This window comes from Drosophila simulans, chromosome 3L (assembly GCF_016746395.2).
Source record: "Drosophila simulans strain w501 chromosome 3L, Prin_Dsim_3.1, whole genome shotgun sequence".
Classification (NCBI taxonomy): domain Eukaryota; kingdom Metazoa; phylum Arthropoda; class Insecta; order Diptera; family Drosophilidae; genus Drosophila; species Drosophila simulans.
The window spans coordinates 7,050,433-7,066,586 of record NC_052522.2 but is presented as its reverse complement, the minus strand read 5'-3'; the positions used below and the strand labels follow the sequence as shown (position 1 = coordinate 7,066,586).

The window sequence follows — 16,154 nt, the reverse complement described above, 5'->3', positions numbered from 1 at the left end:
GGCGGCTGCGGCATCCACTGTCCTTGGCACGCCTAATGTGGGCCAAAACCCGATCCAAAGCCCCCATTCGCCGCTTTTTACGCGCTCACGCGTCCCAAAAACAAGAAATTGGCCAGCGCCAAATGTACACAAATAATTCAGTGCACTGAAAATTGAAAATACGGAAAGAAACACAATTTTTTTACTTCCATAAAATGTATCTACCATACCTTAGTTATCATACCATATGTTTTAATAACCAAATTTGCATAATCTAATATCGAATTCAATCAAAGTCTAAGCAGTAATTGGTATTAAATCTTTTCTTAATGTTTTTTCTCTGAGTGCTAAAAACTTGAAATAGCACATTTTGGCGCTTAACATAATGAATCTTGGCAGCTGGCTGAATGCGTTGTTGTGGTGGCACTTTTTCCTGGTACGAGCAAAGACCCGACCTTGTTGGCCATAATTTCCCCTGATGCTCATTAGCAGAAATGGCCAAAAAGTAGACAACATTTATGCGCTGGCAGGAAGGGACTTAAGTGTAAAATTGCTATGCATAATGCCAAGTAAATTATGCTGGCAAAGTCGATGTTGAACCTAACAAATTGCGTTATTAATTGAAAGCAAATTTATGGGATGCCCGATTAATTGAAAGTAAATGAGATTCTTAGCCCATTCCCATTCGATTTCGAAAGAGTCATCATCAGCCTAGCCGAGTTCATGATGCCTAATCTATGCCAAGGCAAGATGGAGCTGGCCGAAATAATTGAAACATTCAGCTAGGCACTCACGCATGTGGCCGCACCACCGTCCCACCACCCAACCGCCCATTTCCCTGTGTGGCCGCACCACCCAAGTGGTCCAGTGTAAACACAGCTGTTTCGAAGGCGCTCCAAAAAGGTCGTGCCTAACCACAGACAACAAATGGTGGTGCGCATGCGCGGAGAGCAGCCACTGGCGGTGCTGCCAACTGCACCACTGAAATGTCGTCGAGCACGAGAGCCTGCTGAGCCACCAAAGAGCTGGTGGTCGCCGCATCCGGCAGTTGCTGTTCGAGGCTCGAAGGATACGCACGGCTCTGGTGGACGACGGAAGTTGGATTGAAAATGCATCGGGACTGAGTGCCGAAAGTGACTGCGTGTGGTGAATTCTCGCCGAAGAGAGCGTGGAAGAGAGCCGCGGAGTGTGTGTGTGTGTGTGTGAAAGTGCCCCTACTTTTTGGTGTAAGAGCTCCTAACTTGGCCAACACTTCGGTTCCGGCGGCGCGCAGTCAAGTCGAGTCCTTGCTGGCAGTCGGTTGTCCTGGCGGGAGAGTGCCTAGTTTTCGTGTAGCAAAGTGTGCCGGCACCGGGCCATGCAGTCCACTAAAACATAACAAAACACCAAATCATCCAAACCACAAATCACCAAAGTGAATAGAAAGAATCTGAAAGATACAAAAGTGCCAAAAGTATGTGAGAAGAGGAGTCAAGTGTCTGCAATGTAAAACCGCTCAAAAGCGAAAGCCAAATCAAAATTGTACAGCTCACTGCCCACGAAAAATTCCTGAAAAAAGCTCAGCTAAAAACCCAGCAAATCAAAAAAAGGCAACAAATAATAAAACAAAAATTTCAACGAAATTCAAATCAGAATCAAAACAGAAGCCGGTAAACATGTGGATTAGTAGCCGCTTCTTTGTGATTCTCCTGCTGCTCAATCTGGGTAGGTGCCACCATCAACTTTTCTCCGGGAAAACTCTTAAGCCGGCCTCCCGGCATTTTAGGCGCCTCTTCTTGGTTTTCCCTAAGTCGCTCGGCACGCGCCGCAAAGTATTGCTATGCTTAGTGCTTTTTGTTTTTCCGGCACCGGCACTGTGCGTGCGATTTTCCAACCATAAGCCCCAACAGCTGTCGGAGTGTTATTTTTCCCTTTTCGTAACTCGGCTTACGCCTCCGAAACGGAACTTATTATTAAGTCTTGCGAGTAAAACAAAAGGATTTGGGGGCTTTTGCGGGATACTCTCGGCGGCTTAGGCGGCAACAAGAAAAAAGTCGGCCAAGAATTATCTTCAGTCAAGGCAATTACTCAGTTTATTATCATTCAAAGGCAAATCTTCAGTGGCGTAGAAAGACCTGAATTTATGGTGATTCATGCGTGTGAGGAGGTGCCATAATTTATATGTTATATACGAGTGTCGCTCGCCCAGAACTAAGTGCAAATGACTTGGTCTCTTTATGGAGCAGTCAGGACCAGGACCAGTATCAGGACGAAGACCGGAGACCATAAAATTGCCTGAAAAACTAAAGCCGAAATGCCCAAGCATAATATGAAATTGCCTTATGATAAAAACCAGGCGTCAATTTATGCCACACAAAACGACTATCCCATCTACTCGTTATATGTGTGTATACACAGAGAGAATAAATTCCAAAAAAAAGCTTTGCAAAATCAGATTAAACTGGTACTGGTTCAATATGTCAAAATTTTCTGAAAATATCCGTTTAAAAAATATTATATGAATATATAAAAATATATTTTGTCTAAATCATTATTTTAAAGTTGTATATCATTAGGATAACAAAGGACATTTGTCGTGTCTGTGCCAAAATCGAACGAAAAGCTTTTTAAATGGGTTTTTCACCTCAGTCACAATCTTTCTAATATTTTCTCTCTGTGCATTTGAATGTGTGTGCGGGACAGGCTAATGAAATGTGTCAGGAGCAGAACACTCGATCGACCCACCGACCTTTTCATATCCGAAGAGCCATGAGTGCGGGGCGAAAACCTCTTTTGGAAATTTGATATTTTCCCGTTTTCATTGCCCAGCTCTGGCATTCGTTGGTGACTGGCTTACATGTCTATTCGCTAACCAAAAAAAAAAAAATAATAATAAAAATATAAAAAAAAATATCGAAATGCCGCACGGATATTTCATGTTTCATACTCGTCCACAAACGTATATATTCGCACCCTCGACGGAGCCAGGAGCAAATGAAAAATATGCAAATGAAATTGTTGCTCAACGTCTAAGCGTACACACTTTTTTGCTCCGCCGTTGTGAGAGATGGCTCACATTTTTCGGTGTTGTTATTCCATTTTCATGCAGATAATCATAAAATATAATACGTTATATAAAATCACCAGCACCCGACAACAACAATGGCGAAAATCCGATTAGATTTGAGCTGGGGGAAAAACGGTTCGAGTTTGTGATGGGAAAATTATGAAAAATTATGGCCAAAGCAAAAGTTTTCCCGCACACTATGATTGATTATGTTTTAAACCGTTTATGACAAACGCTTTAATTTGTTGTAGGATTAATGAAGTGCAAGGGATAAAGTTTAAATGAAATGTTCACCAGATGGCAATCTAACTTGGAAAGTCCGGTTATACCCGAAAATCTTAATTTCTGTTGCTGGCATTATTAATGATTTAGCCTGATATAAAAAAAGTTTAATGAATTTGGGGTTTGTCAGTAAAATGTGTACTTTTAAAGAAGTATTTAGTAAAAATATGATTACAATGAACTGGCAAGAATTTAGTTTAGAGGTGTTTTTCGCAACCTAACTTCGGGTTTTAAATTGTTCTAGTAATATTCATTAGATAATCTTTTAATTTGTAAAATTTTTAAATAGATTTATTTAAATTAATAGAGTCATGGATTAAATATAATTTTGGTATCTATACCCTTTATCTATGCCCTATTATATATATTCCAAACTTTATTAAGAGACCAAACTCTTTAAGCATCAATATTAAAGTTCCAAGTGAACCGCTAGATTTTCCCAAATTCAATCTGAACTTCCCAATGTATTCGATTTTATTTGTTGCTCTCGTTGTGCAAAACAATTCGGCCAACAAAAGATTTCGAACGTCTTATTGGAATCGTCCTGGCCCCCATGCCAACCGACTGCTTCGTGCACTTTAGGCCAACTGGAGCACATCTTACTGGGACTGGGACTTTGGCCAAGGCAGCAGGAAAATCAAGTTATTTACAATTATTATTAGTTTCGTGGCCGTTTTGTTGTTGGGCGGCGCGTTGGTCTGTAAACGTTTTAACTTCTTTCAAGTTTTCCCTTACCTTCTTCGTTTTTTCTTTCCTTTTTGGCCAAGCAATATTGAGTCCGATATCTTTGGGTGTTTGGGTCACGCCTTCCTGCCGCTTGTTTTTTGCGCATAAAAATTGAATTTCCTGTACTTTTCGAGCTGATTGCTTACAAGGTTCGTCGCCCATTTCCGGCAGAGCCCTAGAATTTCTGTGGTCTTAAAGCCCGCTATAGATATAGTATCCCATATTTTTTTGTGTGGCTTTAATGGGTGACTTGGGCTGTCCCTAGGATCGGGGCCCATTAGAAATATTACCACTGCATTGCCAGCCGAGTGCAGACACATTGCAGCCACACAACATGCATCACAGCCGCCCGCCTGGAGGCAACGAAATAATTTCGAAAAGTGCCAAAAGGGCATAATCCAAACAGAAAAAAAATATATACATATATAAATTTCGAGGAGCAGGAAAAAAAGGAGTAAAAAAACACACACAGACACACAGGAAAAATAATGTCTGAGAAGCTTGGCAAAGTAACCCCTCAAGACTCGAACAAGTGGAAGGGAAACACATTCGGAGTGAACGGAGTGAAATGTGAAATGTACGACACAAAACGAGCGGAAATGCGAGCCAAAGGAAAAAAGGGTTTTTTTTTTGAGGGGTGCTGGGAAAAGTGGGCGGGGCCCGGGGGCCAGTTGCACATGGAGTCGCATGTAGAGTGCTGCAGGTGTTGCAGAAAACCAAGCTGGGAAAACAATTTGGGAAAGAAATTTGTGGAAAATGTAGACAGCTCAAATGCGCTTTTCCATTGACCAAAAAATCCTGTCTCAATTGATTGGGAAACACTCAATTGTGACAACACAAAGGTGATGGAATTGGTATCGACTATGTAAATGTGAAGATAATAGCATTGGCAAATTACCATACTAGCATTTTATCTGGATAACCAGAAATCTGCAAGCAAGCAAGCAAAAATAAACTAAATTAAAAGCTTAATCGTACATAGTCTTAATAAAATTTAAAATAATTTTATTTTTAAGAGTTATTATTTTTCGAAAACGATGTTGAAATCGTTAAATTACCTAAAGCTTTTCTTGGAAAATTTTTAAAAGTTCATCAAGCTGTTTCTCAAATTTGAACGTAAGTGAAATGCCTTGAATGAAGTTTTTTTTTCGATTTTGCCATTGGAGCATTGGAATAGGCCGGAAGGCAAGAAAAACAAGAGTTCGAGTTGGCATGAAGCTCACCCACACATGCATACATGCAGGACGTTCAGGAAGAGCACACGCATAGGAGTACGGATAGGGTGGACTTTTTGTTTTCGCAGGAAAGAATAAAACCCCTACAAGTGGATGTACACATGCACCAGGCCACACACACACATACACATATGTAGCACATACTTACACACATGGGATCCTGCTCAAAGGCACAAAACTCGTAAAACATACCCTTTCCAACCGAAAAGCTGAAAAAATGAGAAACGAGTGCCAAGCATCCTCAAGACATACTTGCAATAATTTTATGGCCTGGCAGAGGCCTCGTCCTTATCCGCATCCTGGTCCAGGAGCCATGATTGCACAGTAGAAAATAAATTAGGCATAGTCTTATTTATGTCAATCATTGCTGACATAGGATATGGATTCTAAATACACAATTCTCAACTAAATCAAATAGTAATTTTATGCATTAAATCAGTAATTTGAAAGCATGTTTGATTATTGCATAAATTTTGGTGATGATATTTTGCTAGATATTTTGATATAACTAAAGATCGATTTAAGTCCATTTTTTTTTGCGTGTGATCCTTGCCGCTGGAGAAGCAATGGAAAGCCATGAAATCAGCGGGGAAAAGCAAAACGAGGCGATGAGACAGACGGAGGCGAAACCAGAAAGCAGTTACATAAAAATCCATGCTGTCGAGCGTAAAACAAAAAGCGCCTGGCCAGGCACAACAAAAAGCGTACAAAGCCAAAAAGAACAAAACACAGAAAGGCAAAAAAAAGGGAAAAAAAATAAAAGGGGGAATAAATGGGAGAAAAACAAAACCAACAAAAACAACTCTAATTGCAGACACAATGACTTCTAGGGACGAGGGCGGACGGATCGGGAGTCCTGGTGTCCTGAAGTCCCGGGCAGGACGAATGCTGGGATAGATTGAACGAGTTGCAAGGATTTGCACAGCGCCGCAGGGAAAGATGCCCGCTTCGGTGGCAGACAGACAGCCGAGGCGCATTCATGTGGAATATGAAGCGAAATGTCAATTTGGAGAAATATACATATACATGCAGATATATATAGATATATACCCCCAACCCCACTCGGCATACATACATACTCGTAGTTTATGTATTTGGGTCTGGGGGCCATTGGGAACATCTAGAAGAGCAGCCCGATCTAAAGACCAAAAGTGTTATTCTAATTTGGGATAAGGCTAAATCTGTTTGCTCGCAAAAGGAGCTCTCCGATGTAAGGAAAACCCCCGACTTTCGAATGCGACAATGGCTGGGCATTATAAAAAATGTAAAATGCTTATTAAAGTGCAAAAAGGTCTCAAGGGATTTGCGCACCCGAGAAGGCCAGCGGCCCTTTATGAATTTTTGATATCTCCCCGGGATTATTGCTTTTGTTTACGCCAGCTCACAATTTTAATGCATGATTGGGGATTATTTTCCTGCATTTTTATGCGGCCTGTAAATGATGTATGGGGTAGTAAAATGTTTTACGATCATAAATGCATTTATTCAGCTGAAAATCTAGAGCAGCCATTGCTGAATTTATTTATCCTTAAAGGGTTTTTCGGTCCTTGGCAAGGAATTCAATTCCATTTATCATGCTTTTAAAGATAAAGGTTTAAAGTACAAATTTTAACAATATTTCTATTTTGATGCTATTAAAATAATTACTATTTAACTCTTTTTAACAATAAACTTCTACTTTCCAGATAACACCTGCAGTGAACCGTTCGAAGCCCACCTGCGCGGTCCCGGATTCGTGATGGAGCCACCCGGTCGGGTGGAGTTCTCGAACTCCTCCGGCGGCTGGCTGGACTGCTCGGCCTCCGGAAGTCCGCAGCCGACGGTCGACTGGGTGCACGCGGATGGCTCGGCGGTGACCGAGATCCATGGAGTGCGACGTGTCCTGCGGAACGGTACGCTCGTCCTGATGCCATTCGCCGCGGCAGCCTACCACCAGGATGTGCACAACACGATCTATCGCTGCATTGCCAGCAATTCGGTGGGTCGCATCGTTTCGCGGGACGTGCAAGTGAGGGCGGGTGAGTGGCGACAGTGCGATGTGTGGGCGTGGCAGCATTATATAATATATATATTTTTTTTTTTCATACTCCGCTGCAGTTGTGGCCCAGGCCTACAAAGTGGACGTGGAGGTGCTATCTGCCGCAAGGGGATGCACCGCCATTCTGCGCTGCGTGGTGCCCACGTTCGTCAAGGAATTGGTACGAGTGGTCTCGTGGGTTCATGAACCCGCTATCTACATCTATCCCTCGTTGCAAGGCGGTAAGTTACCTCTGTCGTCCTTCTGCCAGAAACCGAAAGGAAACGAAATGAAGAGGAGCTCAGCTCGGTTCTGTTCTGCATCCCTGCGACAAGCCAACAAAGTGCATTGTTTGTTTGCAGTATTTGCCTCACATGTTTGCCTGCTTAACTGCCATTTGCGTCCGCACCTGCCCCTCAGTTTTCAGTCTCCTTTTGGTCCTTTGGTGCATAATTAACATTGTCCTTTAGCAATTTGAGACGAGCTTTTGGCTTGCCTTAACCCACTCCACAAAGAGCTGGCGTTCCCGGTTGTCTATATTACAAAGAGCGTGTCCCCCCTGTTTTTCGAAATTCCACCGGCTTTTGTGGCGAGTAAACTATCCGGAAAGGTCAAGAGTGTCTGGCAGAAGATTTGAATCAGAACCGTGCGACAGAATGGAGGCATCCATCTTGATTAATCCTGTCAGCAGGAATGCCAATGCAGAGACTAAGAGTCTCCTTTTTATATCCAAGTTTTAACTTCAAGAATATATTTTTTTCTGCTACTTGGCTTAACTTCTAGTGGAACTTTAACCCTTCTCTTTTATGTGTATACTTGCTTGGCTTTTGAGTTGAGTTCTGGCAACAGTTCATCGTAGGGAAGTGCACTCATAGCTTTTTCTTGTATTTCCTTTCCACCAGATGGCAAATTCCACTTGCTGCCCACCGGCGAGCTGCTCATCCACAATCTGCAGGAGAGCGATGAGTCGCAGTCCTTCCGCTGCCGCAGCATGCACCGCCTCACCCGCCAGGTGGTCGTCAGTTCACCCACCCGACTGCGTATTAATTGTGAGTATACCCAGGCCCAGGCCCAGGCCCATGGCCAAAGCCCCAAAAACCCCGATTCCAGGACCGCACCAATGCCACATATATCTCCATCATCTCTATCATCTCTCGCCGCAGCGCATCGCGGCATCATTTCGCCGAGCGTGGTGGAGCACACGGCTCATGTGCAGGTGTCGCAGGACGAGGGCGCGGTGCTCCTGTGCGTCGCCCAGGGCTGTCCTTCGCCCGAATACAGGTGTGTATGGGTATAGGTGCCGCAAATCGATGCCATCCACTGGCATCCGCCCATTCCCACTCCCCAAAGGACTCCGCCCCCACACTCACACTCACTCACTCATTCGGTCGCTGAGAGCTTTAGCACACATTTCTGGCGAAACTTTTGACGTTGACAGGTCCTGGCCGCACAAACGCTATAACGCTGGGTTCTCAGTTATTAGTGCACTGGGGAAAACTATCAGGATCTTAACTGAGTGTCCTTGAAGTAGCCAAAGTTTTGCATATGTGTTGATTAATGGAATTGGTTTGATGTTAAATCTCAAATAGTATATTATTCTTTTTAAATATAAAATCTATTTATATATTTAACATTTAGACATGCCAATCAAATTTAAAGCTCCTCGTGGAGTCTTTATTATACTTCTCTGTACAAACCTTAAGATTTTGATATATTTAAAATAGGTTTAGATTTTCCCCTGTGCAAAACCAGTTATGCCATGGTGGTGCGAGTTAATTGGAACGCATACATCTAAAGTGTGCGGCCAGGGCATTTAGTTTGCCAGCCAAATAAATAAACAACCGCTCCAGGGGTCAGAATAGGAGAGATGCGGAGACTGTTAGCTGACGTGCATATTATTTTGTAAAATGTGTCTAAAGAGTTGGTAATGTGTGGCCTTAATTGAAATGTGAGCTAAAAGCGTTAGTTAACTTTCTCGACAGCCGATGGGTCGTATGCGCAATGCAACGTAACACACACCCTTGCTCGGCAAAACAATGGCCTAGGTAATGATGTGAATGTAGTCGGGATGGAAAAAAAAACTCTGCTGCCACATCGAGAACAGAGCACGTATATGTGGCCATAATTACGCTTTGATAAGCAGACAAGTAATGTAAGATCCGATGGTTTGGTGGGGGTAGGTGGAAACAGGCACAATGTCAGCCTGATGACAGAAAACAAAAGAATCTATAAGCGACAGCATGGTGGGGCACCTACATACACTCGTATAGATAGATTGATGTGCCAAGGGGAAAATATTGTAGCCATTTCATAATTAATACGGCAGAGCGGGACGAGGTCCTTCGAGAAGAGGGATAATGAGCGAGGCAAAGGATTAATGCAACATTAAACAAAGGCACCACCAACACAGACAGCAGGGGATGGGCAAAAAAAAAAGGATAAAGAATGCCAAAGGTAGTCAGTCCATCAGGCCTTGAACTTTGTTTCGTTCTCGGATAGTTCCAGTTGAAATACCCTTTCAATATTTTCAAAAACTTTGGCAGCCATCAGATGCTAGATTTGTTTTGGGGCCACCAGATGGTCAATGATAAATGGACTGCAATTGTCCAAGAGCTCAACACCATTAATTTAAGTCTGTCTGATTCGGAGCATTCTAAGCTCAAATTACAAAGCGAAATATTCAATTATAAATCTAAGATGCACTTTGCACAAATGTTTCTCACTTGATATTGGTATCATTCACTTTCAACATTATGTATCATTATGTATCATTAAAATTAAATAGTGATCTAAAATTTATAAGCAAAATTTGTTACTCTGCAAGAAACTAGATTACTCTAGTGTAGTTTTTAGATGTAATTTATATTTGTAATGGCATAACGATTGCTCCTCTGACTGCCCTGAATAATGGAATAGATTGCAATAACCACAGTTGCTCTGTTCGTTCGCTTTTTTAAAATCTACCAATTGAAAATCGCGATTAATGGAGTCGATTTACAATAGTCTGATCCACCTAAATCTTTTCATTTTTCCACGCCCCTCCAACGCAGCTGGTTCACCCACAATGGAGCCGGACCCCTGCCCGTGCTGAGTGGTCCTCGTGTCCGACTGCTCGGCCCCATCCTGGCCATCGAGGCTGTGACTGGCGAGGATTCCGGCGTCTACAAGTGCACGGCCGGCAATGTGGGCGGCGAGGCTAGTGCCGAGCTCCGGCTCACGGTGGCCACGCCCATCCAAGTGGAAATCTCACCGAACGTTCTCAGCGTTCACATGGGCGGCACCGCGGAGTTCCGGTGCCTGGTCACCAGCAACGGCAGTCCCGTGGGCATGCAGAACATCCTGTGGTACAAGGACGGCCGCCAGCTGCCCTCCTCGGGCCGCGTCGAGGACACCCTGGTTGTGCCACGCGTGAGTCGCGAGAACCGCGGCATGTACCAGTGCGTGGTGCGACGGCCCGAGGGCGATACGTTCCAGGCCACCGCCGAGCTGCAACTGGGAGGTGAGTCCATCTAAACTCTAAGAGCAAATGCTAAATATTAGTTGGGAAACAGAAGTATTAACTTATGATTTGTAAACTTAAAGAGTCAAACTTCAGCTTTATTGTAAAGTAAAATCTTTAATATCTATAAATGCAATTAATATTCCCACTTTTATTGTAAGCCGCTTATTTTAATTCGTTCTCCGACTTACAAACAGTTCTATTCCCCACTTTGGAATCCTTTATGTATTAGAGCATCTAATCCCCCTCCTGGATTGGACCAGCTTATGGTTAAATTATTAATGTGACCTCTTGCCACCACATTCTGTTCCCTAGATGCGCCGCCCGTGCTCCTCTACAGCTTTATCGAGCAGACCCTGCAGCCAGGACCAGCTGTGAGCCTCAAGTGCTCCGCTGCCGGCAATCCTACGCCGCAAATTTCATGGACACTGGACGGATTTCCGCTGCCATCAAACGGAAGGTAATTGAACTTGTTGAAAAGGGGCGAAATGGGGGCATAGTAGGGGCTTCAAAGGGGGGCTGCAAGTGGGTTGGGGTTTCCGAGATGGGCTTGGCAATGGCAACGGCAGAGGCGGCGCTGCGGGCGCCCAGCAAAAATTTATCTCAACTGCGGCTCCCGACTGTGGCTGCGGTTGCATTTATTGCACTCGTTGTGTGCGTTTGTTTGCCTTTTGCTTTTCCCTCCATAACTTTTTTCTCATTTTCTGTATTTTTTTTTTGCTGCTGCTGCCTGCGCTTTCCTTTCAAAAACATTGCCCCACGAATATATAGAAAAACATATACACACATATAGAAAGTGGCTGCCGCGCCTACAAAGGTGGGTGGTTTGGGTCGGCCTCGTCTGCTCCAGCGTTCATTCACTCCTGTTCCGGCGACTGTAAGTGTATCTGTATCTGAATCTGGTACTGAATCTGTGTAGGTGTATGTGTGTATCCGTGTTTGCTGTGTCTGGTCCAAGGTTTCGTACTTTGCCTTTCTATTTGTTAATTAAGCGGCCGCTCGCCGACCAAAACCTTACGCATTTAATTGCATTTTTAGCTGGCCCGCTGCCAATTGAATTGAATCTCTTTAATGACATTGACATTTGCATTGGCCGAATAAAATCCAAGTCCAGACTTGACAAATAGTTGGTTGCCTCCATTCGTTTGCAAGCAAATAAAATGCAGCAGCGAATCGATTGATTGGCAATTCGGTCGGCGACATTGTCAGTTGCCATTCATTTGGCTTTTATCTCAGTCCCCTACCTGCTCGAAAAAAAAACCTTCCTTTTATTTTGTATTTCGTATTTTTTTGCGGCAGTCCCCTGCTTCATTTGCAGTTCGTTGGCAGCTGCCACTAATTGTTTGAGTTACGTCTGTAATGATTTGCAAGTCAAACTTCTGTTGACTTCTCTTGTTGATTAAAAAATACCAGCAGCATCATGAAAATCAGCAGCGTTTTATTTGCACTCCTCGCTTTTCCGAAATTCCAGTCTCGGTGGAAAGCTGTAGAATGGTGTAGAAAAGGGAAACTAAGGCAACCGTGTCCTGATTGTTGTCCTGCGTCGCCCAGCTGTGTTATATTTTAATTAAAACTTAAGCAATATGTCGAACGCAGGAGACGAAATCCCATCAACTTGATAGGTTGCGGGATTTTGCCAGAAAATGATTCGCTTTCAGGATACCTTTTAGTTTTGTTTATTTATGAGATATATTTATGGATAGCATTTTCGGTTAAAGTTCTATAAAGTTTGAGCTTAATTTATTTAGATTATGAATATCCTTTACATAAACCGATAGACAGATGGCTCCATTAGTCTGAAACCATTTAAAAGTTCATAAAAAATGTGACTCGATTTTATGCATGTAAAGCACTTGAAGCTGCAACTTGGAGCTGTCGAGGACATTGCCATGCATTTGGTTTGCTCAAGTGGTCATCCTGGGGTCCTTGGCTCCTCTTGGTCGTGGCCACTTGGCTCGGGCAGAGAAGGAGCAGGAAGATGGCTTGACCACAAGGCAAAATTGATTACAAAAATTTGTGTGTTATGTGGTCGGTGTGAAAATTTGCTTTCGGAAACTTGTGCGGACATGCAGACGCCGATGGCCTTAATTTAAAAGTTATCTGAGCAACACAATTTTGACACATAATACCCGCTGGCGTTATCCTGGCGTCGCTGGCAACCTAATTTGCCAGGAAGCAGCAGCATCCTTCGCAATGCAGCACAAATTCTCTTGCTGTTTGCGTTGTTATTGCCGAGTTTTAAGTGGTTTACATTATTCGGTTTAAAGGTATATCAACTTGGTAAGTGTATTTATTTAATACACAGACACACAAACACAAACACACACACACACAAGTTGAAGTGGCAGACAGACAGGCAAACAGGCATGTCGGTGGAAGTGCTGGGAAATGGCCGGAAAAGCGTGGGGGCGGGGTGCGGTGGTAGGTGCTGGATGGTGGATGGGGGGCAGACGCCTCGAGGCGGAAATTAAATGATTGCGCGCACGAGGTAACGCAACACTCAAACGCTCATTTTACGCCATTTTCAAAAGTTTGTCTGCGGCGGTACCAGAAACTCGGGCTAAGGCAGTTGAGCAGGCAGGTCTTCCTCCAGCTATTCCTTCGCTTTTCCTTAGACTTTCCCCCCAGATTTCCTCAGCTTTTCCTGCGAAGCTGCTAAGACGTCGTCGGAGGCGTGTGTGCGTGATGCGTTTGTCTACAACTGCAGGCGTTATGGAAATATGTGTAATTTTGGCCTAAATGAGAAAGCGCTTAAGCTGCAGCAGGAACGCTTTTTGAGCGACACAAAGCCATGTGAACTAAAGTGAACTCTGTGCGTAATATTTTCGTTTAAATGCTACTAAACGGATGAAGGTCCACCCTATTGCCTTTATATGATCCCTTAAGCTGTGCCTGCAAACTAACCTGATTGCAATCCAAGTGCAAACTCGATTCGGCTAAATTGAAATTCATAATTTTTCATAAACTTTTGCCACGAAACTTTTCGCTTCTGCCACTTGAAAGTGTGGCCGGGGCCAAGCTGCAAGTGGCACCCAGTGAAATTCTTATTCCTGCCGCCCCTTTTTTCGGCTGGCTGGAATTAAGCCACCCACTGAGCCGGGCACTCACACTGCAATCAGCTAAAACAGCACACAAAAGCCGCGCCAAGCTATTAGGTTTATATTGTTGCAGCCAAAGCGTTTTACGCTCCACACTCTGGCGAGCACACACACACTCAAACACACACCGTTAAACTTCTGCAATGCCGCTTAAGCCGGCGTTGTGCGGATGAGGATGCGGACATGGGGATGCGGATGTGTGCGACTTTGTTGCAACTCGGTCCTCGCCATTGTTTCCATTGCTCACAAGTGCTGCAGCCAACGACTGAGTGTCTCCCTTCCGAATGCGACTGTATATTTTTGCAGCCAGCTTCATTTTCATTTAACTACAGTTGCTACTGTTTTTTTTTTTCTGGCCTGGGCACACTCCATAAAGATTTTTCGGCTTGACTTGGCCACACTTTCTGGGGAAATCAGCGCTTCTCGCGACTGGCTTATGCATTCATAAGCCCCAAGCCACGTCGTTGAATCCCCTTTAGCCACAGGATGCGGCTGCTGCAAAAGTTAATTAAAATTGTAATTACTTTGCCTCCGCCATTATTGTTCTCCGACTCCAACTACAACTACAACTGTGGCTCCAACTTCCAACTGCGGCCGTAATGCCAATTGAAAAGTTGCCACCGAGCCGGGCCACAAACTAATGAGCCGGCGGGTGGTGTGCTGGCTTAGATCGCAATCCCCGCATATCCCCAACACTCATACACTCATACAATCGTACACATACATTCACAACGCCGTAAGATGCCGCAAAAGCCGATTGTGCGAGTGCCACATGGCGTATGCGTAACAATGTTGCCTGTAATTAATGCGTCTGTGCCAATAAGAAAGCGTGGCAAACAATGGAACAAACGCAGAACTTAATGCCAACTTGAGCGCCTTGTGAAATCCTTTTTTCCCCTCATTATTTCAGTCGTGGCGTAACGGCCTGGCATTAAGTGGATGTCGTATTCGCATTCGTGGGCGTGGCACATGACATTGACAGCAATATGGAAACTATGCTAAGCCCCGACAGCTCGACTGACAGCCTTCATTACGACTAAATGTGGCATAGAAAAAAACTAATGTTTAAAAAAAGAGTCGAAAAAAACTAGCGCAAAAATACGACAAAAACAAAATGAAGCCTGCAGTCAAAAGGGATTTGGGTCAGGCTGCATTTTTGAAGTGTGCCTAGCTGATGAGTGTGCAACGGTGTGTGTGTGTGTGTGCGTCAATGTTTTTGGTTGTGTATGGGTGTGTGGTACGCTTAAATATGCAGCGGCAGCTCGAAAACAAGAAAACAATTGCAGAACGAACACCAAGCTAGCAAACATTCGCACATTGCGCATACGCCGCGTGCAACCATCGCAAAAATCGCAACCAAGCAAATATTAATGTGTTTTTTGTGCTCTCATCCAAAACCATCCCTTTTTGCCGTTTCAGATTTATGATCGGACAATACATCACCGTCCATGGCGATGTAATTAGTCATGTTAACATAAGCCACGTCATGGTCGAGGATGGTGGCGAGTACGCCTGCATCGCGGAGAATCGAGCAGGACGAGTGCAGCATGCGGCGCGCTTGAATATTTATGGTACGTTGTATTCACACCCATGGCATGCACTCAAACATACAGATTCACATATGGGAAAAATGTTAATGGCTTAGTAAGTGGTTTAGAATTCATGAGGAGATCTGCCAGGATCTAGTATCTGGTATATCATGGTTATTTATAACAATATACAATAATGAAACTCCAATTCATTAGGAACAATATTTATCAGTTTGTATTCCATTATACTGATGATAGTAAGCTCGGTTAACTTGTTTATATTCCCTTGGTGATTCTAGAAGGCCATTCAAGATATGTTACTGAACAATTTTCCCCTGTGCATATACAAATATGGCCGGCTACTTACACATGCACTTAAACGTTCTTCGCGCTCGAGGCTGGCTGCTCTTCCTTTTTGGCATTTGCCTACTTTTGCTTGATTTTGTTTTACAACACGTTTGCCATGTTCTTACCATTGCCACATCCCCGCCTGGTTTGCTGGCCAGATCCTTTGGGCCCATGTCCCCATGTCCTCCTCCAGCAAGTTTACTTTTGTGCCTTTGCAGCAGTGAAGTGTTGTTCGAGGCGCACACTTCTGTTGAACATGGCTCTCGGCTGGTTGCAGTGCTTTCCCCCAGCACAAAGTTCCCTCGGCAGGACGAGTAGTCCACCCAAAAATCCACCCATTTTCCAGTGCCGGTTCCCAGCAGCACGCGCACCATCTGCCTTGTTTTTGCAAGAAA

The 16,154-nt window shown here is 44.0% G+C and overlaps 1 protein-coding gene across 15 annotated transcripts in view; it reads left to right on the top strand.

The window, feature by feature from the left end:
* Positions 1–1,011: 1,011 nt before the first annotated feature.
* The window catches only part of LOC6737094 (Down syndrome cell adhesion molecule-like protein Dscam2), a 30,799-nt gene continuing 15,656 nt past the window's right edge, over positions 1,012–16,154 (top strand). For 10 of the 15 annotated variants that reach the window (XM_039293043.2, XM_039293042.2, XM_039293041.2 and 7 more), the window contains exons 1-8: positions 1,013–1,683; positions 6,954–7,286; positions 7,366–7,527; positions 8,188–8,334; positions 8,449–8,566; positions 10,336–10,784; positions 11,100–11,244; positions 15,302–15,453. In XM_039293043.2, the coding sequence (XP_039148977.1) occupies positions 1,635–1,683; positions 6,954–7,286; positions 7,366–7,527; positions 8,188–8,334; positions 8,449–8,566; positions 10,336–10,784; positions 11,100–11,244; positions 15,302–15,453 (1,555 nt within the window). In that variant the 5' untranslated portion in view covers positions 1,013–1,634. Of the gene's footprint in view, positions 1,684–6,953; positions 7,287–7,365; positions 7,528–8,187; positions 8,335–8,448; positions 8,567–10,335; positions 10,785–11,099; positions 11,245–15,301; positions 15,454–16,154 lie in introns of all 15 variants that reach the window. The other 5 variants (XM_039293044.2, XM_039293050.2, XM_039293048.2 and 2 more) reach the window with 1 other exon arrangement.